The 25,872-nt window shown below is 39.5% G+C and overlaps 1 protein-coding gene across 2 annotated transcripts in view; it reads left to right on the top strand.

Annotated features, from left to right (window-relative positions):
• Positions 1–25,872, top strand: part of Hex-A (Hexokinase A) — a 142,733-nt gene that overhangs the window by 3,021 nt on the left and 113,840 nt on the right. Inside the window, exon 1 of one of the 2 annotated variants that reach the window (XM_083143046.1) lies at positions 11,984–12,154. The exons of the other annotated variant lie outside the window; for it this stretch is intronic. Within the exon in view, the coding sequence (XP_082999172.1) occupies positions 12,131–12,154 (24 nt within the window). The 5' untranslated portion in view covers positions 11,984–12,130. Of the gene's footprint in view, positions 1–11,983; positions 12,155–25,872 lie in introns of those variants that run through there. 2 annotated transcript variants of the gene reach the window in all.

The raw sequence follows: 25,872 nt of genomic DNA, 5'->3' as shown, positions 1-25,872 counted from the left end.
AACCGTTATGTCATTCATTCCCGCGCCGAAAAAGGGATAAGCAATATAATTCTGTTCTTGGAATTTGAAACGCATGGGGATATCTTTTCTCAACCATAAAATAATTAACACAGAAAGTTCTAGCCACCCATAGCTAAATCTTCCTGTTTGTGTCGTCCTTTCGGCGCCCATGGTGCCAGTGCAGGGCCAGATGAAGGGAGAGTGCGGGTTTTGGGGGATTCTGGATCTGGTGTGTAGCAGAGAGGAAAAGTGCATTTTCAATAGGTCTCAGACTTACCTGACCGGGGCGGACCACAAAACCATTAACTGCATCCCCTCCCAATACATCTGTTTGTGTTCAACAAGCAAGAAACAGGGGAAATAAGAAAGAAATGCCTTGCTTGGGTTCGTGCTACTGAAAATTGAAGAAGTGTTTCAAACTGCAAGCAAAATTTACTGAAGAATTATTTTGCAATATTTGTCATCAAAGTAAAATTTCCAGCAAATACAGAACAGTTTCCCGGGGCCACGTGGACGTTTCCCGGGGCCAGTGCCCCCGCGTGCCCCCCCTTAACGACGTCCCTGCCCGATGTATAACTTTCAACACGATTTCATTTTTGTCACAAAATATTATTTGTGAGATGGAAATTTCAGGACACTGTGGGAAATAAAGCAGGATTCTGCTCTAAAATGGGCGTTTTACTCCATCAGTATTTCTTTTTCAGGTATATTATTATGATTATGTGCGAGAATAGAGAAAGAAGCATGGGAATTGTGTTCTTGATTGAAGCCATCCATCGAAAAATAGGCAGGTACCTTTGTAAGCTACTTTTTCTAACTTCCATGGTTCGGCGTCTTGTATCGGTTTCCTCATCTTATGAACTTCTGAGGCGTCAAAATTTGGAATGTTTTGGCTATTACTTTCATTCGAAAGAGAAAAGAAAGGAATGATAATACAAATTAATTGTCTTCGTTCATTATATAACAGTGAATTGTGGTGGGTGGATGTTTTCGAGCTCACGAATGAGAACTGAGAAAAGAAGAACGAAATTAAATCTAAAAATATAAGTAGTGACTTGGTTTACAAATTCCTACAAAACTTATTTGGCTTATTAGACACATTGATCTTGTACACTTATTAATTATAAACTTTATTATTACCATTATTATTATTACATGTAAAACACATGCGTGCCTGGGATGGGGATATACAATTGCATAACTATTATACAAATTTTAAAAGGTTGCCTTTGTACCGGGCTACAAGGTGCATGGTTTCGCGTTGGCAAACGGCATTAAAGTGGCCTAATCCTGTCTCTATCTCGGAGAACTAAAAATATTTGTGGAAATACCAACGTGATAACAATTTGGTGGAGCATTAATTATGCAAATTGAACTATTTATTGCACTGCTGCGGTAAAATGCGAATAACGAAAAACATGATAATATCCTCATTAGCAAGTTCGGAAAATATGTATGAACGATATGCTATACATATTCCATGTTCCAACCAGTATCCATGTTGCATACGTAGTTAGGACAACCACCGTATTTAAGAACAGCAGAAAGACTATACCTTGTACCAGCTAACTGTAGACCAGGCGAACGAGAACGAGTCTCTGCGCAAGAAGTGACGCGAGACGACTCCACCAATGAACAGTGAGAGAAACGGGATTGCGTAATGGACGATTGGAGTTACCCGATTTCCCTGCTTTGCTCTGTCAGCGTTGCAAACTTTTGAAACCGATAATACCGTACGCACATGGCAAGCGGACCGTATCTTTGTCTCCAGGTCCGTGCGCTTGGTTTAAGAGTTTCTTAGTGAAATATTAGGAATAAAACAGGAAGTGCATACTTTCACAAGCCGTACATTTAGCTTACGGACCATGGTCTGGACCGTACATGCGTACATGCCATGACATTTATGTACGTGTACGGTAATGACCATACGGTTGGTAACGTTGCGCTTTCACCGCTCTATTTCCCTCCTCCTCTGCCGCTATATTCGGTCTTGCTCTACAGTTAGCTGAGACAGGGTATAGTGCGCTTCCTTTCGACGCTGTATTCTTGCGAGGCTGAAAGTAGTTTGTAGCTTGCATTTCCTCAAGAGCTATTTACGGAGTACGATGACCAAAAAGCGTCTTAACTCTGTGGCACTGTGTCAGGTACAGTCACCCGCAATAAGAATGAGACACGCAGATCCTGAAATGCTCGCTTCCCAGCAAGGCGTTATGTGTGTTGCCTAACTTTACGGCGATAAGTGGATATTAATAGCAAATGTTCAATGGGAACTTCTACCACCGCCTTAACGATAGGCAACACACAACGCCATGCAGGGAAGCGAGTATTTCAGGATATAGGTGTCCCATTTTTATTGCCGGTGAGTGTACATAGGGGAAAAACTGGAAAATATTGAATCTAAAGGGATCATGAATCATTTCATTGAGTGTTGTTTCCCTTAGTAAAAGTCAGGTAGAAGGTGGAAATATTCTGTTTTGCAATATGCCTCTGTTTTACTTAATCAAGATTCGTAAACTTTTTACTTGTACCTGTAGACATATGTGTGCTATTTCGTCCTGTATTACTGTGGCTAGTATTACATATTTATACAATGCGTAACTAACGTTAAAAAACATGTTTGTGTCTATTTGTGTGAGCATATATGAAGATATGAAACTTCCACAAAGGATTGTGGGGAAAAGTACAGCATATAAACAGACTATGATAACCAAATTCTAAATCAAAAGTTACACGTAAAGGATTATGTTACATATTTATATAATCACAATAGTATTTTTTCGAGCTCATCAAGTTCAATATAGGTTGATATGCATATTTTTGTTGCAATAACAATTAATTGCGATTTTTAAAATAAATCCGTATTCTTACTGCTATTAGTTTTTTTTTAAAGAAACTTACTCGCCCCCCCCCCCCCCCCCCGCAAATTGCAAAGATATCGGTATTTATGCTTTGCTTAGCTTTGGATCCCCCAAATACCTGAAAAAAATCGGCGCCTTCGCCCCCAATAGCTTTCCGAAAAATGAAAATGTAGTGTGGAAGTAATTTGGAAACCGGGTGAGCATTGTGGCGTAGGGGTTTTCAAAACGGCAAATTTACTTGGAAAGAGAAGTTGGCTAACGCTAATATGACTTGTTCTTGCACAATTTCACGCTTTAATGAAACCCGTGTCTATTTGCAAGAAGTAATAAACACTCGGAAGGCAAGCATTCACCGCGCATGCGCGAACAACGACCGAGGCGACACGATGCACGGTGTTCAGAAAACGGCCCAGCCCGACTTGCAACTTGTTGTGTCTCGCTTCGGTTTGAAAATTTGCCTTTTATTTCTGAAGGTTGTCTTCCAAATTAACAAAGAGAAAACTAAATATATGCTTACAGGCCGAAACCTAAGTGTTAGGTAATAATCAAAATCTAATTATTGATAACAACTCGTTTGAACCAGTTTCCAAATTCAAATACTTAGGAGTAATATTAACAAATGAAAATTATATAAAAGAGGAAATAAAAAGTAGGCTTAATTCAGGAAATACATGTTACTTCTCTCTTCATAAACTTTTGTCTTCTTGTTTAATATCTAAGAAGCTAAAAGTTAGAATATACAAAACCATAATTTTGCATGTAGTATTATATGGGTGCGAAACTTGGTCCCTTACATTGAAAGAGGAACATAAATTGAGAGTATTTGAAAATAAGATCCTTAGGAAAATCTTTGGACCTAAAAGGGATGAGGAGACAGGTGAGTGGAGAAGGTTACATAATTTAGAAGTACATAATTTGTATTCATGTCCAGATATTACTAGAATAATTAAATCAAGAAGACTTAGGTGGGCAGGCCATGTGGCACGAATGGGAGAAAAAAGAGGAGTTTACAGGATTCTTGTTGGGAAACCTAATGGTAAGAGTGCTGTAGGATGGCCAAGACGAAGATGGAGGGATAACGTTGAGATGGACCTAAAGGAAATCGGTAGGGATGGAAAAGAGTATATAGGGGAGACCGGGGTAATTAGAACAGGAAACAGCCTGTAGAAGTTCCACTGTAAATTACTCAGAAAGTTACTGATGGATTTTTTAAAAATTTCTACCATTTAAAAGGACATCTTTTGCATATTTTTGAAAAAAATAATGACCATACCTGCATTGCAAATACTCGTTCAAAAAAAAAAATTGTCATGACACCATAAAATTGTTCCAATTACCCCATTTGGGGTTAATGGAACATAAGTTAGAAATTTCAACTGAATAGCTTTAGATTGCTGTTGGGGTAATACGAACATCATATATAAATGTCCCATTTACCCTGCAAATTTGAACACAATAGCTCTACTTCTTCTGGAGTTATCAATGCTTGTTTAAATAAAATCCCAAGTTAACGTCTTTTTTTCATAAAGTTCAATTTCCCAGCTGTGAAGCAAATATGTGTGAATGAAAATCAGTGTTCTATGATTTATTTGAAAGGTTACAGGCCATTCTACAATGTAGTAAAGAAACAACTTCTAATAGTTACATGTACAATCTAGTATACCCAAGCGAAATCAAGCAAATTACGCAATGTTCTAATAACCCATTTGCAGACATTTTTGGGGTAATAAGAACTTTGCTTATAAAAACCAGGCAAATGCCCATAGACAACCAAACTCACATGAAATGATGTGTGCCCTTATGTTTTATTATAGGGGTGAAGAAAATTTTGAAAGGGTTCTTTCATTCACATCCAGTATATGCAGAAGCAGAGAAACACCAAGCATGCGTCACATCATTTTTGCAGGTGTATAATAAAAGTCAAATAAAACTTACTTTTGTGTAGTTATTCCAATAACAAATTTTCTGCATGTAGGTTTAGTGTAAGTACATAGGTATGAAATGTTATTACACCAGTCTTTTCGTTTTAAATTATTCTACATTAACATGTTCCAATAACCCCATGTTCTAATTACCCCGGTCTCCCCTAGATCTTGCTCAAGATAGGGACAGATGGAAGGCCTTTATTACTGCAGCCATGAACCTTCGGGTTTAAGAAAGCTAGAGAGTTAGTTAGTTAATCTTCCAAGGGACACACGTCGCGTGTCTCTTGTCGCTTCGGTCTGAAACCTCCCTTCCTAACACAAAACATTACTATTTCTAATAAGGTGTTTGTAATACATTTCGTGGTTTTTAGTTAGACCATCCATAAATGGGTTCAAAATTGACATAGGAACACACACTATCATTTCAATCCACGATACAATTAACAAAGATTTCATAAGGAAAAATAATTAATTCGGCCGTAAGGATAATTATTATCTTCGTTTGACGTACTCTACTTTTGATCTTAAATTATCTGAGGAAATGCCACATATGTTTTATGATCTCAATCATTCTTGTCAAAGGGTTTTTAATTGTAATTACTGTAGGATTTGTAGAGAACCCAGCGGATTAAGCAAAGATATTGATGATTGAGGAAACTCGAATTCAAGAATATCCGCGAAAGAAAACTAAGATTAGATAAATCTTGAAATAATGTCACAATTATGACGTCAGGCCATCAAGGAAAACATGGATTAGTTCCTTATTTTTAGATAGCGGCTTATACGTATGAGTTTATGTTGGAATATATTTACTTTTGTAATTAAATATTATTATCTTGGATTATTCGAGATAGGATGGGACAAAGTTTGAGAGATTACAAATACCTCATTTGAGCACAGTTTTTGTTTTGTACCTACGAATACTTTCTGAATGGTCCCGCAAAATATAGGGGTAAAGTTGGAAAAGTCCTGTTTTAACTCCCTCATCACACGGAACTGGATTTCCAGTAGGTATGTCCTAGTTGGCGCTGGACTGGCTACCAATTTGCTAGTTTTCGTCTCACACGATACTTATCAGCGTACTTGTCGATAGACTTTTGTTCCCATACGAGGGAAGTTGTAATGGCGGCCGCGTGAGATGTAAACAATGTATCACTTCACAAATTTAAAAGCCGATAACTATTCAACCGAGAGGAATAACGTTTCGTATAAAACATTATTAGGTACAAAACAATGGCGCTGCTTAAATACATACTTTACAACGTTTACTGTACACGTATGGAAGAATATTTTAGTTGTTTCAAATGTAAACACCGTGCACTCAGCATAGATGGTGTATAACTCAAAGCGCTTTTCATGCTGTATACGTATTACATTGCTGGAGTAACACTCGGAAACCACAGACAAAAGCGCTCCTTTGCACACAGATTATCTTCACATGGCGAAACTTTGCTCTGATTGGCTGTTCCACAGAATCCAGTCGAGGAAAGCAAGTAGCAATTAGAACATGTCCTATTCCTCCAAACCAGTCAAGCTGTCAGCCAGGCGGCCATGAATGCTACCTAGAAAGTTAGTTCAGCACCAACTAGGGCATTCCTACTAGAAATCCAGTTCCGTGTGATAGGGGCTTAAGATTTTGCAATTGTAAATTTCAAAATTTTCACCAGAAGATCAGCAAAAATTTAAATCCTTAAAATGGTCTCCTTCATAACCATTCATTACATTTACTTAAAGGATATATTCCGACATTAATGATACCAGTTCCTCCACGATGGTGTAACGCCTTGTAATAAACGGGCCATGGTGCACGGTGTCTCGAAATAGGCATAGTCCCGATTAGCCTATATGAGCGTGAAGTGGACTTGATACAAAATTTAACGACATTAATACAAGCAGCTTTGAAAGTTTTAAAAAAAATATATATATTTATGCTGGTATATGTAAAGTATATGGGGATATTAACATCACCCATCAAATATTTACACACTTCCCCTTCCAACGAGTGAATGGGACACAGTCTCAGAGTGAGACTTCACAGGTGTAGCGCCACATTTTCGTCAAGAATGCACCGTTTTAAACCTGACGTACTTTAATATGATTGATTGATTTTCCTTGCTCTCTCTCTCTCTCTCTAAAGGAAAGTCTTTTTCTCTCTCTCTCTCTCAATTCTTTCTTTCCTTATTTCCTGAGAGAGAAAGGGAGATGGAGAGAGAAAGATACCATCTCTGAGAGAGAAAGAAAGAAGGAGAGGAGGGAAGGAAAGAAGGAAAAAAGGAGTCTCTCTCTCACCCTCTCTCTCTCCCCCCTCTGTCTCCCTCTCCCCCTCTCTCTCTCTATTCATTCTTCTTTCCTCCTTTCTTTCTTATGGAGAAAGAGAAATCCTTCCTCCTCCTTTTTCCTTCTCTTTCGTTCTTTCCTATCTCTCTCTCTCTCTCTCTCTCTCTCTCTTTCTCTCTTAAGTTGAAAGAAAGAAGGAAAGAATAATCTCTCTCTCTCTCTCTCTCTCTTCCTTCCTTATTTGATTTATTTTACTTTGTCTTTCTGCCACTTTTGGCTAATCGCGATATGATGAAATTTATGAAGAGACACTCACAGAGAACACTCGTGCCTAGGCCTGGATTCGAACCCGGGACCCCTGTGATAACCACTCTGCCAGGGAGGTCGATTTTAATATGATCCGTATCGCTTGTAAAGTACTACTTGTAGTGAAATGGATCAGATGCTTTGAAAAATAGCTTCGGACGGGAAAATGTAAATAATTTGAGAAATATGTGAGAATCGATATGGCGCTTCTCCTCCCGTTAGCAAGCCAAACCTCAATTGCACATGGCAGGATACACTGTGGTTAGCTCATACGTAGCATTTCCTGCGATAAGCATAATTGAGTGAGGGAATATCTGATCCAATTCTTCCTCCATTATCCACAACTTTTCTGATTTGCGACACTGATAATAGAAAGCTTGCTGGCTTTACTTAAGATCAGGATGCACGTGCGACAAAATAAGCGCAAAAGTTGCTTGAAGTCTGTATCCTTGTGATGTGCAGGAGGGTCGGGAGGGGGGGGGGAGGTTGAACCGGTCCGTCACATCCTCCCTTTGAAAATTGGAAATCGTTCATTTCATGTTCCAAAATAGGAGAAAAGTTGTTCATAAGTGAAATAATGTGAAGTTAATTAGTAATCGAACAGAATAACAACAAAGTACCATAAAAAAACTACGGTAGATCAAAGGGAATAGTGTATTTTGGTACCGTACAGAAATGCATTCACCAAATCGTGTCATTAAAATAACAATGGCCACACAATGTATTTCATGTATTTAAAACTTGTATTTTCGTATAAAACACACAGTTTCAGGATTTCATTTCTTTTTTACAGCTATTTGACATTACAGTAGTACAAGTATCACTGCCCCACTTTAAAATTATGTCGTAATACTGAAAATTACTTGCGAACAATAAAAAAATAGCCTTCATATCACGTATATTCTCAGAGGAAGAAATTCTCAGTTGGGAACGAATTTTAAAATGTACAGCCTGGTGGGGGGGGGGGGATGCCCTCACCTTCCCGTCTTTGAATTCGAACACTGGATACGAAATATTGCAACATGTTATGCAGAAGTCAATACAGGAATGCTCTTAGCTCGAGAACCCTGCACATTACGGTCATTCCATCTGTATTACTGGGAAAATGGCAAAAGAGAGATACATCTTATTCTATAGCATGGACAATGCTCGAAGCATTGTATTACGTAAAGTGAGAATATTGCATGATCCAAGGTCAATAGGCCTTTTGTGGACAAAGGTGATTCTTCCTTCTCGAGTAGGATTGCCTTTTGTGCAATATATTTAGATGGCTAACGCCAAGGACATTGTTAATTTCCTCAATATATATATTTCGTTGTTGGCTTTGTCAGTAAAGAAAGATGCAAGGTAATGGTTCACTTTTTTATATTTTACCGTAATAGCCAAAGCCAACAACTTACCGTAGGTTTATCGTGGACTGGAGGTTGGCATTCTGACTGCATAAAGGTTGGCAAAGGTTGCTTTCAAATTCATTCTTTGAGCGGAGTTGAACGGCGTCGGGAAGGGGGTCGAACCGACCCATCGATCCCACCCTCAGGAAATTGGCGTCGTTCATTTCAGGTCACAAAAGAAGAAGGAAGCTTCTTATTTTCATTGTTAATAACTAAGGCGCGGAAGTTGATGACCTAAAAAATATAGGTATATGACCTATAGAATGTCCTAAAAAATGGGGGGAAATGACGTAAATAATGGAAAAAAAAATTACCATTAAATTTGTTAGTTTCAGGTTAAAAATTGCCAAATGATACCACATGCACATTTAATTAAAATATGCAACGAGGATTTCCAATGGAAACAACCCAATAATTTTAAAACAATTTAATGATAAAGTCACATACACTGAATTAATTGGTGTGAAATGTATTAATTTCCCGCATCTTGGCCTGGTGATGTAGTGTGGTGTGTTTCTGTGGCACTGTAAAGAAGAAGAAATTATCACGATCCACGTAAGACAACTTTTGTTTAGAAATTTAACACATTGTATAAAAAAATAGGAAACCAAAATCAGGGACGCATCCGGGAAAGGGTTCATAGAAACGGCTCCCCAGGAAAAAGTATGTCGGAAAAGTAATTTTTAACATCAGAAATTGTTTGAAATGAATATATGAAAATCGCGCCCATACAAAAATCTGTGTAAATCGCGACCAGTTAAAATATTCATTCCTAGCGACTACCTGGCTCGAGATACATTCCCAAGCACCTACAGTCGCCAAGCTTTCTGAGTTTTTCGACTATTTTCTGGAGAGGTGGTTAGAAAATTGTGAAGTCCCGGTCAGTCTTTGGAGTTGCCACAGACAGCGCCATCGAACCACCAACGCTGTAGAAGGCTGGCACAATAAAATTAATAATATGCTTGGAAAGCCGAATCCTACAAAATTAAAGACGTGATCGAATGTATGAAGACAGAAGCAGAAAATTCAGTGTTTGCGTTAATAAGGACAGATTTAAGTATGGAAGGCAAACGAAGGAAAGTGTGGATAAAGTGTGATGGGAGTCAGTTTTATTTGAAAAATATGATTAATTGACAGGTAGGGACAGTACTGGGCGCGTTTTACTCTTTGACAGGTAGGGACCGTACTGGGCGCTATTTTCGCTGGGCGCATTTTACAGGACACCGTTTGAAATATCTCGCATACAAGCACTTTCTAAATATTTAACGATTTTTTCCACTTATCTTACAGAAGTTGCAGTACACTACCATTGTCTTTCGGAGGTTCTCAAACGAGAATCTTCTTCTGTTGTCAGCCAGGCTCAAGAATATTACCAAAATGAAAGAAGTGACAAAATATGACGAAACAATACATCGAATATTGCGAAAAATGACGGGAAAATGCCAAAAATCAGGAAAAATGACCTAAAACCTGAAAATTGGCAAAAAATGCAAAAAAATGCATTTTAAAATTACATTTTTTGGGTTCTAGACCAAGTGTAATATTGTGTATATTTAATGGGCATCGTGTCCGAGATGTCAGAAAAAGATGACATTTCATCAACTTCCGCTCCCTATTAATAACATAAATAAATTTCAGTTCGTTAGTATTCAAGTAGAATAACCAAAGTAAAAGCTGTGTTAGATAAAAAAAATAAAGAAGGAAAGAAATGAGTGTAAGTACAATACAGGAACCAGGCCATATTTTCTCGATCATTCTTGCTGGAACATCCTGGGTTCGATACCCGGTGGAAGCACATTGTGGTTCGGATCCTACTTTAAAATGTAGGTCCAGTCCCAATTAACTTTACTCTGCATAAATCAATCTCGCTGGAACATTACAGATAGATTGTGGCGAAAGTATTGGGATGAGTTGTTTTTTTTTGGTAAGAAATTGGACATGTGTAAGTAATTATAAAGTGGGAATTGGTGATGCTAGAGCAGCATCCATGCCTTGGCTTTTTTTTTTATCTATTCTTGAACGCCACATTCTGTAAGATAAAGTGAATGAAATGCTGATATAGCCGCGCCGCCACATTTTCTGGTGCGGGCGAGCCCATCTTCAAGTAAAATATATTTGATATTCACATTTGTTACGTCACCCAAACAATAATTGGAAATTTAAATACTGGAGGAAAACCAAATAATACAAATTTCAATGTTGCATTGCAAGAGAGTTAAATTTTAAGTTCAGACCCTCATGTCCCAATAAGCGTACTCCAAAACCCTGAGTTCAAATCATTAAAGGTTTAAAGGTTTCTCATCATATTCATAATTATATCTGTACTTTCATTTCATTTTTATTACGAAATTTCCCTATTGCATTTGGCCCCGTCACTGTCGTGATCATAATCTTTATTCATCCGTTGACCTATTTTTTCATGGGTATGGATTTCGTCCAGGTAAAGTACATGAAAATATAAGATACAGTATATGAAAATATAAGGTATGGTATACAAACAATTAGCTACAGTATAAGAACAAAATATTTTTACATGCTGCACATATGTGATAAAAAATAAAAACAATGATAAGCATATATACCTGTATAATATATATATATATATATTGTATAAAGTACATGCATGACTTCTTTTTTTTTTTAAAAAAAAGCATTAGCCTATATCTAAATCATCATATTCATAATTATCTATGTACTTTTATTTCATTTTTATTACGGAATTTGCCTATTCCATTTGGTCCTATCTATGTGGTGATGGTCAATTTGCTATTAGCCTATATCTTTGCCGTCGACTGTAGAGTATTGCCAAGTAAATTGTCAATTGCCTTGTTTATTCGTTTTATTTTACCCATTGAGAGCTTCAAGAATAGAAGCAAACCGCCAAATAAGCTTCTGGAACCTCTGCACCAGCGTACGTAAAAATCCAGTCCTTAAAAACACGTAGGGTGCAAGGGGAAAATTAATGAAAATAGTCATGGATGATTTGCCGAGCAAACAAATATTTGCAATATTTGTGCATCCCGCTGTACGTGACGTTCACTTTCCCCACGAACGCAATAAAGCTCACGATTAGGATTTCAAGTTAGGGAAATAATCTTACCGAGAAGAGGAAACCGCAAAATCCAATGTAGCACTTTTTTTCCCCCTTCCGGAAAAGTATGTCGTAAGTTGGCGAAACGGTTGACCTTCTGAGCTACACTGCTCTGCCGCTGTTTTGTCTCGTCGACGATAGAGTGCGCACCGAGCTCTACACGCGTGCTCGCCAGACGATTACGAGTGTGTTAAAGTAGACCGTGTGTGCCGTGGTTCTTTTCGCAAAAAAACAAAAACAGAAGTTATTTGCCGTGAACCTGTGCCATTCATTCCTACGACAATGGGTGATGTCGACAAGCAACAGGTAAGATGATCCAATAAAATGTAATCCTTTTCTATTGGAATAGTCTGTGGCGAGTCTACCATTTAGCGCAAGCAAGGTCTTTGCCGACAGTGGTACTGAAATATTTCTGGTTATTCGTAACACCACGTGTTCGCCAAAGCAGGCTTTTTTGCATGCAGAGGAAAGTTAGTGCCGCGCAGTGGCGTGAGGCTGATCTAGGTTTTTCGTAGTTTTTGAAATCGTGGCGGGCCAGTGAAACCGGTTTTCCTACTTTTTGTGTGATGTATAGAAGATCAGGACTTCCTTCATAAAATTTGCAAGTATGCAATTTCGAAGTGAACATAAATATCTGTTTTCTTGTTGCAAGTTTTTAATGTAAAACATAACATCATTGCGATACCGTGTCGCTTCTTTTTGCAGTACTGGCGGACTGTTTAGAGCAAGCACCGCGACACCATATGTTTTAGGTTCGAAGCCTGAGTATGACATGGAGATAGATATCATTGCATTTGAAGCACCTTCTATTTCATCAGTTCATCAATCATTCATTGCCGCGTTTAAGTTAGAATAGGCTAACGCTACTAGACTCGGCATTAAGTTTGCTTCTTTGTGCAGTGGGATGCATGAGTATTTCTGGACGAGTTGTCCACGAGTATATTCATTAGCTCTTTTCTTGAATTCTGCGGATTTTAAGGAATAGATTTTTACCCATGTTTGTGCAGAAGTTGTCTGTCATCAGCTTGTTTGGCATTTTGTTTCGATTCTTGCGTAAAACAAAGAGGATAAGCATGTTGTGGACAATTTGCTTGATAAAACTTATGCATCCCATTCTACAATCGCCTCACTTAATAGTGCCGAAATAAGCTTCTGTATACAGGTGCAGTTCTACCGACATTATTCGATTGCTTTCAAGTAGAATTTTCTATAACTTCGTGCAATTAGTCTTTAATTTTTCGTAATGAAAGTAAAAACTTTTCTAATTAATTTCACAAAACGTTAAGATGAGTGCATCAAAACTGTGTATAAATTATACTGTACTATTAAATTCGTTGACTGTACAGTGGGATCCATGAGTATTACCTTGCAAATTGTCCATGACTATTTTCATTAACTTTTTTCTTACATCCTATGTATTTTTAAGCAATGGATTTTATGTATGCTGGTGTAGAAGTTATCAACATCTTGTTTTGAGTTTGAATTCTTGTCTTGAAGCTCTTGTCTGGTCAAATAAAGTGCACGAACATGGTGATGGACAATTTGCACGATAATACTCATGGATCCCACTGTACCACATTCAGAAATTCAATGCACAGTGGTTGCGTCCAATTCTGGAACTAACGCTCAATGCTGAGAAACTGTTGGTAGCATAAACATTGACACTTCACGTCGAGCAGAATGTATTTGTATTTTTCTTATTTTATGTTGCTTTTCTGCTACTTTAGGTTAATCGCGACGATCAGCATGTATTGACGAAGCGACACCACAAAAGAAACATCAACGTGAGAATGTGAAACTTACGGCGCCGATTGGAAAGAATGTTCATGAGTTTAGGCAAGGTAGGAGTAGTGTGAGGTGGGTCCAGAAGCGATATGGGCTGAGCCGATACCAATCCTGATTTTTCGGTGTGATCATTCGCGGCGTCCGCAAAAATGACGCACATTATCTAATTATCCTGGAAGTTATGCAAAATTCTATGTTTCCATTGATATTGTACAAGTGAAGAAAACGTATTTTGTGATTACACAACAGGTGTTTGTTTATTTAATTTAATTTTATTTTAACTCTGGTAAATTGATGATCATAATATTATTAGAGTGCTATACTCATATACTACTTAACTTTGAGGCGCAGATGCGAAACGTTCTTCCATTCCATACAAATATATAACTTGTACATTTTAATAAACCTGAAAATTTTAGAAAGGTAAATGCCTCCGAGTTACGCCTATGATCTGTAGTCTAAATTTACATAACAAATCTCCCGAGTCCACCCAGTGTTTTTCAAAAGTTGACGTCACTGGTGATTGTCTTATTTAAACATTTAGGGGAGGGAGGCCTCTTTCACCCTTCCTCTTAATATTTCATACCCCTCGACGTGGCAGCTAACGAGACATATGAATCCAAATGTACCATCTTGACTTCTTCTCAGGACACGAATGTTTGTGTTTGTCCCGTTTCCTCTTCTTTCGTCATAATTCATTTTCATCTCCGGGGCTACTTTGGTATGTAGATATATAAACAGGGTACCCAAAATTCAACTTCACAAAATTGTTTACGTGAATGATAAATTCAATTTACACGTTGAGTTTATTATTGACGTAAGCAACCTGTCAGCTCTCGTGGCGGAGTGGTTAGGGTAGGTTTAAGTTAGAATGAAAAACATTAGAATTCCGGGCCTCCCCGATGGCGCAGTGGTAGCGTCATTGCCATGTAATCAAGGCGTCCCGGGTTCGATACCCGGTGGAGGCACATAGTGGTTCGGTTTGGTTTGAGTTGGTGTTTTAAGTCCACTTTATGCACAGTAAGGCTAATCGGGACTGGACCTACAGTTTAAAGTGGGATCCGAACCACTTGTGCCTCCACCGGGTATCGAACCCGGGACCCCTTGATTACAAGGCAATGACGCAACCACTGCGCCATGGGGGAGGCCCATAGTGGTTCGGGTTCCACTTTAAACTGTAGGTCCGGTCCCGATTAGCCTTATAGCCTTACTGTGCATAAAGTGGACTTAAAACCGGGGGGCAAGGTGCAAAAACTGGGGGGAGGGCAAAGACAGTTTATTTCCCTTTGTAGATAAGGTTTAGCATAGTATGGGGACAAAAAGTGGGGGTATCTGCTCACCTCGTGCCCCCTAATCGCCGCCACTGAGTGTTAGTGTTCAACTTCTGTGTTAAGTTTGTTTTAATAAGCTATTTAAAGGAACTCAAAAAGAAACATTCACCCCCCCCGAGAAAGAAATCCTGCGTACGCCAGTGAAGACCGAGAACGAGAATCACTTGCAACTCGAGACGAGACTGTGAACGAGATAGATTTCTTCATACACGAGACGAACCAAGACTATGACAAATCTCGTCTCGACTCGTCTCGTATCCTCACCTAACAAACAAAAATTTTGAACTCTGAATTATCTCAACTTACAGTGATTGCTTTATCATTATTGCGATGGATGTATTTCAGAACTATGTGAAACAGTAATAGATAGGCTATGTATGTAGCTCGGTGATGAGAATGGCTTTTCTGTGCATTCCAAGTCCATGCTTTCTATATTTAAATTAGTATTATCCTCGCCAACGAGCACGAATTCCTTTGCAGTAGGAGTGAACTAATATGCCACAAATGTGGTTTCAAATTACGCTGACGTCCTCGACAGGGTGTCATTGTAGTCAGCGGTATGTGGCGAGAATCACGCACGCAGATGTACGCGTTTCGTCTGACTGCTTTTCATAATGCTGACCTGCCCTTATGGTGACGAAAGTGTGCATTTGGAGATAAGTGGTGAATGTAGACTCTCACACGCCTTCTATAGGAAGGAGATTCATTGTTTGAGTTGGTGTTTTAAGTCCACTTTATGCACAGTAAGGCTAATTGGGACTGGACCTATAGTTTAAAGTTGAATCCGAACCACTATGTGCCTCCACCGGGTATCGAACCCAGGACCCCTTGATTACAAGGCGACGACGCTACCACTGCGCCATCTGGGAGGCAAAAAAAGGAGATTCATCTACCTCAGTGAAAACACAAACTTCTTCGTGAAGAGTGAAGTACCGTTAGCCAATCCTTCTTGTATTTTAGTGCCTCCAACTCTCATTACGTGATTGTAAGCCCCGCGACAAGTTAAGTTTGCAGCAGGTGTTATGTATTAATCCGCGTAAAAACGGCGCTCAGCATCTCCCGTGCCAGTTTTGCCTCAACCGCCGAGCTGTTCATGCCACAGACAGTGAGAAAATCGGCAGTATTGCAGCGGAACTATATTCTGCGCGCACGTTTGGGTCTACTGCAGCGGGACTATATTCTGCGCTCACGTTTAGGCCTACATGTGTGAAATGTTGCTGCAAACTTAACTTGTCGCGGGGCGTAGTGTATTTCCAAAAAGAAAATGCCCTATGGCAATACCACTGAAATCTGCACCCTGGACCATATTGAAGCATCGATCACGTTGTGTAGTCAAGTTCTTAGGTCTCCTCCCCGATGACATAGTCCCTTTGACGGTTGTTTTTAGGGCTATTTTACCAGTTTAAAGTGGTATCCGATCAACTATGTGCCTCCTCCGAGTATCGAACCTGGCACACCTTGATTACAAGACGACGACGTTACCACTACGCCATCAGGAAGCCCCCCCTCCCAAGGTGTAGCGGTTTGTATTTGTATTTTTTTGTTACTTGGCGTCGCTTTCTGCTCCATTTGACTAATCGCGAGACCATGGGTGTAACTTGCGGCCTAACTTTGGGGGGCATAATCAAACTTGGCACTTAACCTGGGGGGGGGGGGGACAGAATTAATACGTTTTTTGCTGAGTAGCTTACATTTGCGAAATCATAAAAAATGCGCTTCCATATTTTTCTACTCAGGTCCCAGGAGGTTAACAAAAGTATCATTAACTCTTAAATTTAGTAGCCTGAAAATTTGGGGGGGGAGCAAGTGCGCCCACTTGCCCCCGCCAAGTTACGCCTATGTACACTGAAAGAAAATCCATGCGCAGGCCGGCACTTGAACACGGGAACTTAGGCAGCAAGATCGAAAGTCGACCACACAGTCAGTGGCGTGCCCAAGGGTGGGTTGATGGGGGTTATAACCCCCCATTCGCCCAGTATTCCTAACAAAAAAGAACGTCAAAGTTAGGAAAATATGACATAATGAGGGCTGACTACCAAGAAAAAGTATACATAACCCCTCCCTTTAGGAAATCCTAGGCACGCCACTGGCTTCAGTGGTCGTAAGGAGTCGCATAAGGTCACAAGGAGTCCCGGGTTCGCTACCCGGTGGAGGCACACAATGGTTCAAATTTCACTTTAAGCTGTAAGTCCAGTCCCGATCATCCTTTCTGTGCATAAAGTTGAAAGAAAACTCAAACTATCAAGCGTGCATTATATATTGGCCTGGTCGATTCATCGTAACATACCTGTATATTTCATAGCATTAAAAATTATTTGTAACTAAATAGTTTGGAAAATGGCTGGTACAATCGGTGTTCATGCCACTATAATTGTATTAACATGCATTGAAATGTTGAAGTTTTCGTTGTGTCCGGCTCTAACTGATCCACCCACTAATGCCGCCAGCAATTCCTATTGCTGTCCTTGATAGAATGTCTCGTCAAGGTCAGGTACTGTGGCTGCTGTAAATTCTGAATCTGTTTGCAGGTCAGGTCTTAACAAGTATCAAAACGCCTCGAAACGTAGTCGCAGCAATATGATTTGGGTGGATTATGTATCTACATGCAATTTTTTTGTATTCTGGCAATTCCAGGTCCTAAATTGAAAGTTTCGAAGGCTGGAAGCCAAATTATTTACCTTTGCAGTTTCTTCCTTTTACGAGCTTGCCTTCCGAACGAGTATGTGTGGCAATGTGCCAAGGGGGCTCGTCGGAAAGATGCCTGTGCGCTAACATTCCTTCCGGTTTGGCAACGGCTCTACTTTTTGGGAGTGAAAAGATACAAACCCACTATTGAGGCTTTCCTGGTCATGAAGGATGAAAAGTTTTCTCTCGGGCTATCGACCAGGTGAGTTGTAAGAGGTTTTCAAGCTTTCGGGAGCTAATGTCACTCTCATCTTCAGGGTAGAGGGAGTGCCCTAAAGATGAGAGTGACATTAGTTCTCGAAAGCTTGGAAACCTTTGCAGAACTCAAATGATCGATAGCCCTAGAGTATCTATTCTTAGTTTAACAGATTTAATGGTTGTGAAATTGAGTATCAGGGTGGCGAACTATGAAGCACATGACTCGAGTTCTGTTCCATGTAGGTACTACAGTTGCCAGTGGGTAGGCTATTAAAAAGGACTCATATGTGTTTATTTTTTGGACGTGGAGTGCGTACTTTCACTTCTTGAAAAGCCACACGTACTGCTAATCAAATCCAAAAAGTAAATTCAGAAATCTTTGAGAAGAACCAAATCAAATCAATCAAATTTTGATTGTTTCCATTGAATGTGCTGCAAAATAAATGGCAGAAATAAATATACCGGGTGTCCCAGAAGTCTTCCCCTGATTACAAACTTTATTCGTATCCGCTCTATGCAATGTAGAGATGTGAAAGTGGTGCTAAAATGTTAGAAAACTAACCAAGTTTTTTTGTTGCAGGTTTGAGTAACGTGGCTGTAGTGTAGCAGTGTCAGTGCACAGGAAACCGGAAATGTTCACAAATCAGGAAAAAGCTCAGTGTGTCCCCTGGTATCATTAGGCAACAAAGCCTGTACAATTTGCACTTTGTATGCACGAAACAATAAACGTTTGCGTAAGATATCACGAAGAGATCTTTTTGGCTGATGTTTTACGTTGTTTGAAATCGCTGAGGTTGATGGTTCGGCCACTTCTCGGTAAGTCAGCAACAGATTCTGTGGTCTTGAACTTGTCATACCACGACTTAATGCTCTCGACATCGGGCGGCATCTTTCCATAAGTTGTTTGAAAGTTCCTCTGCACTGTTATTGGTGACCGGGTCTCGTGACACACTGAGATTTTTCCTGATTTGTGTACATTTCCGGTTTCCTGTGCACTGACACTGCTACACTACAGCCACGTTACTGAAACCTGGAACAAAAAAATTTGGTTAGTTTTCCAACATTTTGGCACCACTTTCACATCTCTACATTGCATATAGCGGATATGAATAAAGTTTGTAATCAGGGAAAGACTTCTGGGACACCCGGTATAAGAACAGGCCCTAATGGAGAATTCACACCGAAGCGACAAGCGGTCGCTTGAAAGCGGACCCTTTGTAATCAGTAATCAATGCAACCTTTCGAACCGAAGCAACACGACACGTTTCGTCAATATCGTGCATAGTGTTGCCTCGGTCTGTTGGTAGCACATGCCCAGTAAATGCTTTTCTACAGACTGGATGGGACCCGTGTCGCTTGTCATTTCGGTCTGAAACCCTCGTGTCGCTTGTAGTCTGTGTGAAAGCTGCCTTAATGTAATTATCTTAAGAGTCGCGTTTGCCGTATGCACCGACAATACAGCCACACCTACATCCTGAAATTCTCGCTTCATTGCAAGGCGTTATGTGTGTTGCCTAAATCTACGGCGGGGGTAGAAGTTGCCATTGAAAATTCGCTGTTATCTCCGTAAAGTCAGGCAGGGAAATCTAGGTGTCCTGTACATTGAGACATATGTAAATACATTAAACGTTTAGCTTTACGCCGAACGTCGATAAAAAAAATCAAATTATGCAAGCTTTTCTTGGGTTCAACGTAGGCTTACCATACGTCCGGGATTAACCCGGACAGTCCTGGTTTTTTAGTGCTGTCCAGGGTGATGTCCGGGATTGCAAAATGTCCGGAGTTTTGAGAATCTGAACATGAAAAAAGCTACCGGTATGGAATATTCACGACCAAAATTTATGACCGGCAAGGATCGATCGATTATAAGGATCGATTATACCTTTTCTGATTTACAAGAGAATGCACAAGTTATTAATGCAATTGTAAAAGATGCCATAAATATTGATGCCCAATTTGATGAACGTACATTGTTGAACAAGGTAATTCAAAACCAAAAGGTAGGTTGTGGTTCAAGTTCTGAAAAAGTACCAGATACTACTGAAGAGAAGTGGCAAGCAATTTTTAAGGTGTTTCAAAAGACTGATATTTCACGTACCAACATTTCTAAAACGGTTGAGTTTGCTATGTCTTTGCCTGGAACATCTGCTCCAGTTGAGAGAGAATATTTTCAATTATGGGGAATATTTGGTCTGCAGAAAGCGGTAGACTTCTAGTATCTACTGTTAAACAACTGCTGAATGTTCAAATTAATTCAGAACTTTCATGTTGTGAATTTTATGATGTTATTATAACAAACAAGCCATTCCTGAAAAAAGTCATGTCTAGTGAAAAGTACAACAGAGTCAACTAACAGATAATGCTACCTAAACATCAGAAAATGTATTATTTAATTAAACATTTGAAAATTAATTGATTGATTTTAGAAAATAATGTTAATATCTTTTCTTGTACAATTTATAGTTTAATGTTCCAATAAAATGTTAAGGCTTTAACTGAAATTCAGCAGTAACGAGTTGATCGCGAATATGTCCTGTGTTGGACCCAAAAGAATATGGTAAGCCTAGTTCAACGACTTGGATGGACTACTTCTTCCGTTTTCTGATAGTTTTCTGTTTGGACAAGGGGAGTCGACCCTTTTCTCACACACAATTCCCAATCGTCGCCGTGTAATCAATGGGTCCCGGGTTCGATACCCTGTGGAGGCACATAGTCATTCGGATCACGCTTTAAACTGTACGTCTAGTCCCGTGCATAAAGAGGACTTGTACCAAAGTTCAAACTATCAAATCCCCAGTTGTCGAGGTCTGGATCATGAATATGCAATGAACATGCTAAATTAAATTCCGAATTAAAAACAAAATATTAAAGTGAATAGTAAGTTACGCTTCACGCTTTCTGGAGGACTTCGGTAAAATACCGCCAAAAAATTTAAACTTTGAATTTCCTCGTCTCTGTCCCACTTTCGATTCAGCAAAATCTGGTGAATATTTAATGTAGTCGTCAGTCAAGATAGCCCTGCCTCTTCCCGTGTAATGGCATTCAAGTTCTTCCTTCGCAAGGAACGCTATGAATAGCTCAGCAAGGATTTTAGGCAAGCGTTCCTTCTCCATAACCAGAAATAGATCGGTGTGCATGTGTTGCACGGAGAATATTAGGGAAGTAGGTTGAGTAATCAAGCCACGTGTTTAGCTGTTTGTTTCTTTTTGCTATTTCCAGATCGTCATATTTTGTACATTCTCTTTTCTCTGTACGCTTCTGTTGAGATAAATTCGCACTCTCTCTTAACACTATCGAGTGTACCACTTAATCTGAACCAGGGGTGCCCATCGCCCCCAAGGCCTCCCCCCCCCAAAGGGTAGAAGATTCCTCCCCCTTATGCCTAATTATTTACTCATTTTTTTTTTGGTCAGCCAAAATTTGCAGAACAATGTAATACAGATATATTTAAGCAATGTATATTGTATATTCCTTTGAGTTTTGACATTGATTAAAGTAACATTTTACATAAATGATAATAACTTCTGACGTTGCAAAGTTGTTGCAGCAAACGTATTGATAATTTCCTAATTTTGCACCACTTTCAAAATTGTTAGTGTGCTGAACCTTATTGTTAAAAGTTTGTCTGCTTGATTAACTTTGTATTAATGCGAACAGCACGTCCTCCCCGATTCTAAAGGCATAAAGAGGTGATGTTTCATTTGAATCCCATCCCCGCGATCACCACAGGCAGATAGAACAACTGTACATAATAACCATAACTAATAATCAATAACAAGTCAATCGAACGAACCCCTCCCCAATTTTTGTGTGAAGATATATTGAATTGGTAGCTAAGCTATAGAATTTTGTCCCCACCAAAAATTCCCATGACGCAGGCGCGTCATGAACCCCCCTGTGGGTACCCCTGATCTGAACAGCAGTGTACATTTACCCTTGGAGATTTCGGATAAATATATAGTGATGGGCAGAAACTTCATGTAACTCATTTCTTCAACAATGAAACCAACATATCGTCGGCCCCCGTGGCGGAGTGGTTAGCAGAGCGCGCTACGATGCCCGGAGTCTCGGGTTCGAATCCCGGGCAGGGCATGGGTGTCCTTTGTGAGTATTCCTTGGATCAATTTCATCATATCATCACTCATCCCTACCTTCACGATTATCGAAAGGGGCAGAAATGCGAAGTAAAATCAATAAATCGAAACCCAACATATCCCACGTCGCTATGCTGGAGATATTTTCTAATATATATGTGTGGAGAATATTCAGTGTGGTTTATGGAAAATTTACAGTTGAGGAATTACATATTTTTTTTAGTACAGCTACCTCGTGCACGTTGAAACATACCGTAAAGCCATACGGATTTGTGGCGGTGGTGATGTGATCAGCACCACGCTCCGGTCGCAATTATCCCCCAGGTACCATTTATGATAGGCTGAGTGAACCCCAGAGCCGCTACATACTGAAACATTGCTGGAAAAGTTCCCACCTGTAATCAACTACCGCTGGAATCGAACCCGGGTCTCTCGTGTGACAGGTGCCTCTCTTGCTCTTCACTCCACTCTATTTTAGTTCTTTTATCATCTCGTCGATATTTTGGTATCTCAACTGAAATACCGAATTTTCAAAGACCAGTGTATCTGTGTGTAAGATATGATGGATTTCCATGTAAAGTTGTTGCTTTGATTGACTGATTTGGTTTATTTTACTTCCCATTTCCGCCACTTTTGGCTAATCGCGAAGATGAGGATGAATGATGATATGATGAAATTGATGAAGGGACATATAAAGAATACCCAGGCGGGGATTCGAACCCGTGACCTCTGCCGTCGTAGCGCCACGAAGGTCGGCTAATGTTGATGCTAAAATATTAAATAAAGTGGCACATTCTTCAACTGTTCAGCAATATAAAGTGTGCCACTTTTTGTGAACAGGAGTGTACATTTTGCTTTACTCATGAACTTCATCAATGTGGCTTAAATTCTATGTGAAAGAGTATCTTCTATGTGAAGTAGTAAAAATGTGAGGTTTGTTGTCTCCCTGATATATTTCCTGCTGTATCTTTACTGTAGTAGATTTACACCATTTCTATTTCTGTATGTTATTCGCAACGGCGAGATTGGGTGACTAATTAATGAAATAGACAATAGGAAAAAAAACATTTATGACTTATCTGAAATACGAAATTATATCATGACGATGCATTAGAGCAGAAAGAAAATATTATAACCGACTACATATTTTTTCAATATCATGGTATACCGTTCAAATGAGCTTAAATTTTCAGATAATACCACACACTTTGCATTTCACCATAAACAACCGTAAGAGGAATTGTAGGCGTTAAATGCACATTAGTTATGTACTTCATTTCAACAATAAGAAAGTATTTATGGTGCATTCAGTGTGTAGTTCACGCAATTACGACTGTAATATTTTTTTCCCAAATGGCGCATGAACTTCGTTGTCGAGTTGGTGTGGATAAGGAAAACAATGTGCAATAATCTTATGTAACTCGAGATTTATAACTCATTGGAGTCCATTGTTTTCGCACAATGATATGTAGATATCGTATATTTGTGTATATTTGTATGTATGGCAATGTTACATAATTCAGCGTGATTTTAATAGGGTACAATAAAAGTACTGTAGCGGAGGTACAGTGGGATCCATGAGTATTAACGTGTAAATTGTCCATTACTATTTTCATTAATTTTTCCCTTACATCCTATGTGTTTTTAAACGATGGATTTTTTATGTATGCTGGGGAAGAAGTTGTCAACAGCTTGTTTTGAGTTTTCTTTTAATTCTTGAAGCTGTTATTGGGTCAAATAAAGTGCACGAACAAGGTGATGGACAATTTGCACGGTAATACTCATGGATCCCACTGTACATGCTACGATTTTCTTATAGGGAAAGGAGCCTCCCCGATGGCGCAGTGGTAGCGTCGTCGCCTTGTAATCTAGGGGTCCCGGGTTCGATACCCGGTGGAGGTACAAGTGGTTCGGATCCCACTTTAAACTGTAGGTCCAGTCCCAATTAGCCTTACTGTGCATAAAGTGGACTTAAAACACCAAATCAATCAAATCTTATAGGGAAGGGGTACAATTTTGCTCCAGAACATTCAGTTCTTTACAGAATTAGAATTTCCAAGCGAGGATAATTTGTTTCGTCGAGGACATTTCTGTTAGTGATACAAGTCCCATAAATTCTCTTCAAAACGTCACTGGTGTTGGGACTTTACGAAACATGGAAAAATCTGGAGAGAATAGGATAGCTGTTTTTCAGAGAGTTAGAATTCATCAAATATTGCTAACAGCTAACATTGCTTATCCTTTCTTGTTAAGAGCATTTGCATACAGAGGAACAAAGTGTTAAACCTATATAAAGCGCACTTTATAATGTAAAAAAAGTAAAGTGCTCCCTGTGCTTTGCACCACTCCATGAAGGCGTATAGGGGATGTGGAGTAGGGCCCCACACTTTCTTGATAACGGCCGAAGGTGGGGGTGTTGTGATCAGCACCACGGCCCTGTGTGACTTTACCCCCAGAGTTTCCTCCAGGTACCCACTTTATACGACGCTGCCCCGGAGCCGCTTGACCAGATGGAGAAAAAATCCCGGTTCTTCCCCGCCGGAAATCTAACCCGAGTCTCTCGCATGGTAGTCAGACTTTAACTTTAACTTTATAATGTTAGTAATTATTTAATGCTAAATCCAAGATTGTAGCGAAAAGTACATTAGGAAATTCCTAAAATAACATTTTGAGAAAATTCTCCCACACCTTTCAGATACTGAAGATTTTTTGTGATGATATGTGCTATGACAAAATATGAGTCCATTTCTTTCAAAGAATACACCATAGCATATTCCATAATTTTGATGTTTTAAACCCGACTATTCCTCTACCTTGGCTGGTCTGGATTCTGGAGTACCGTTCCGCTATATACCTGTACCGAAAACTGAATCTTAAAGAGGTTCAAATGAACAAGAAACCGTTTTACAATTCTAAGTACGTCTTATGTAAAACTTAACTGCTGACGTACGCTACTTGGAAGCCAAAACAGCCAGGCTTCCTTGTCTGTTCAAAGTTGGAACGAACCTTCTAAAGAGGGACTGAGCTAGCGGCAAAGCAGGATTGTGTATATGCACCCACGGAGCATTAGAAGCCAAGAACTCTAAGTTACAAAAATACACTTAATTTGTGAATGGCCTGCTCTGTGTTATATCTCACAGCCTCTTACCAAGAACTATTTCATTCGGTAGATCTCTGGCCAAGAAAGCTCACTTCTTTATTCTAGAAGAGCGTTTTAAACAATGCACCCTCCTAACATGTATACATATTGATTGAGTTGGAGTCTTAAGTCCACTTTATGCACAGTAAGGCTAATCGGGACTGGACCTACAGTTTAAAGTGGGATCCGAACCAGTGGCGGCCGGCGGCAAGTATGATGGGTAGTGCCAACGTGATCAAGAAATCGAAAAAAAACCTCTGCTATGCCCCCGCCCCCTCCTTGAGGTTGCCCCACTGGCCAAGATGTTTATCCTCGTTTGGTAACGTGGAAAACAGTGTGTGTTTAAGTAATAACACACTAATACGATTCATCTTCACTCACTAACATATCTTTATACACTACAGGACACTTCACTAAAAACCCAATTACAAGAGGAAGGGAAAACAAATCTTCTCACCTTCTCCTTCCCCATGCACACGTATTCCAACTGGATGTTGAAAATATTCTAGACATTTGATGTAAAAAGAAATTGTCGAAATGCCAAAGGAAACTCGCATCACCATAGGATTTTTTACTTTTATATTTTTAAAAAGTCTGGATGGGCCTCTAGGCGCATCTATCTATTATCAAAATGTTCATTTAACTTTGGAAAAATACTAGGTTTATTTCTCCAAAAGATGGCAGAAAAGTAGATAGTACCTTTTTCAAGAATTACTTCCCCAACGGGTCTTACAAATCCGTCGTATTTAGCGACTTATCTCTGAAGATGGCAACTGTGTCAACACTGAGAAA

This window comes from Lepisma saccharinum, chromosome 21 (genome assembly GCF_977018435.1).
Source record: "Lepisma saccharinum chromosome 21, izLepSacc3.1, whole genome shotgun sequence".
NCBI classification, from domain to species: Eukaryota; Metazoa; Arthropoda; class Insecta; order Zygentoma; family Lepismatidae; genus Lepisma; species Lepisma saccharinum.
Note: the sequence above shows the minus strand (reverse complement) of the source record. Positions and strands in the feature narration are given on the sequence as shown.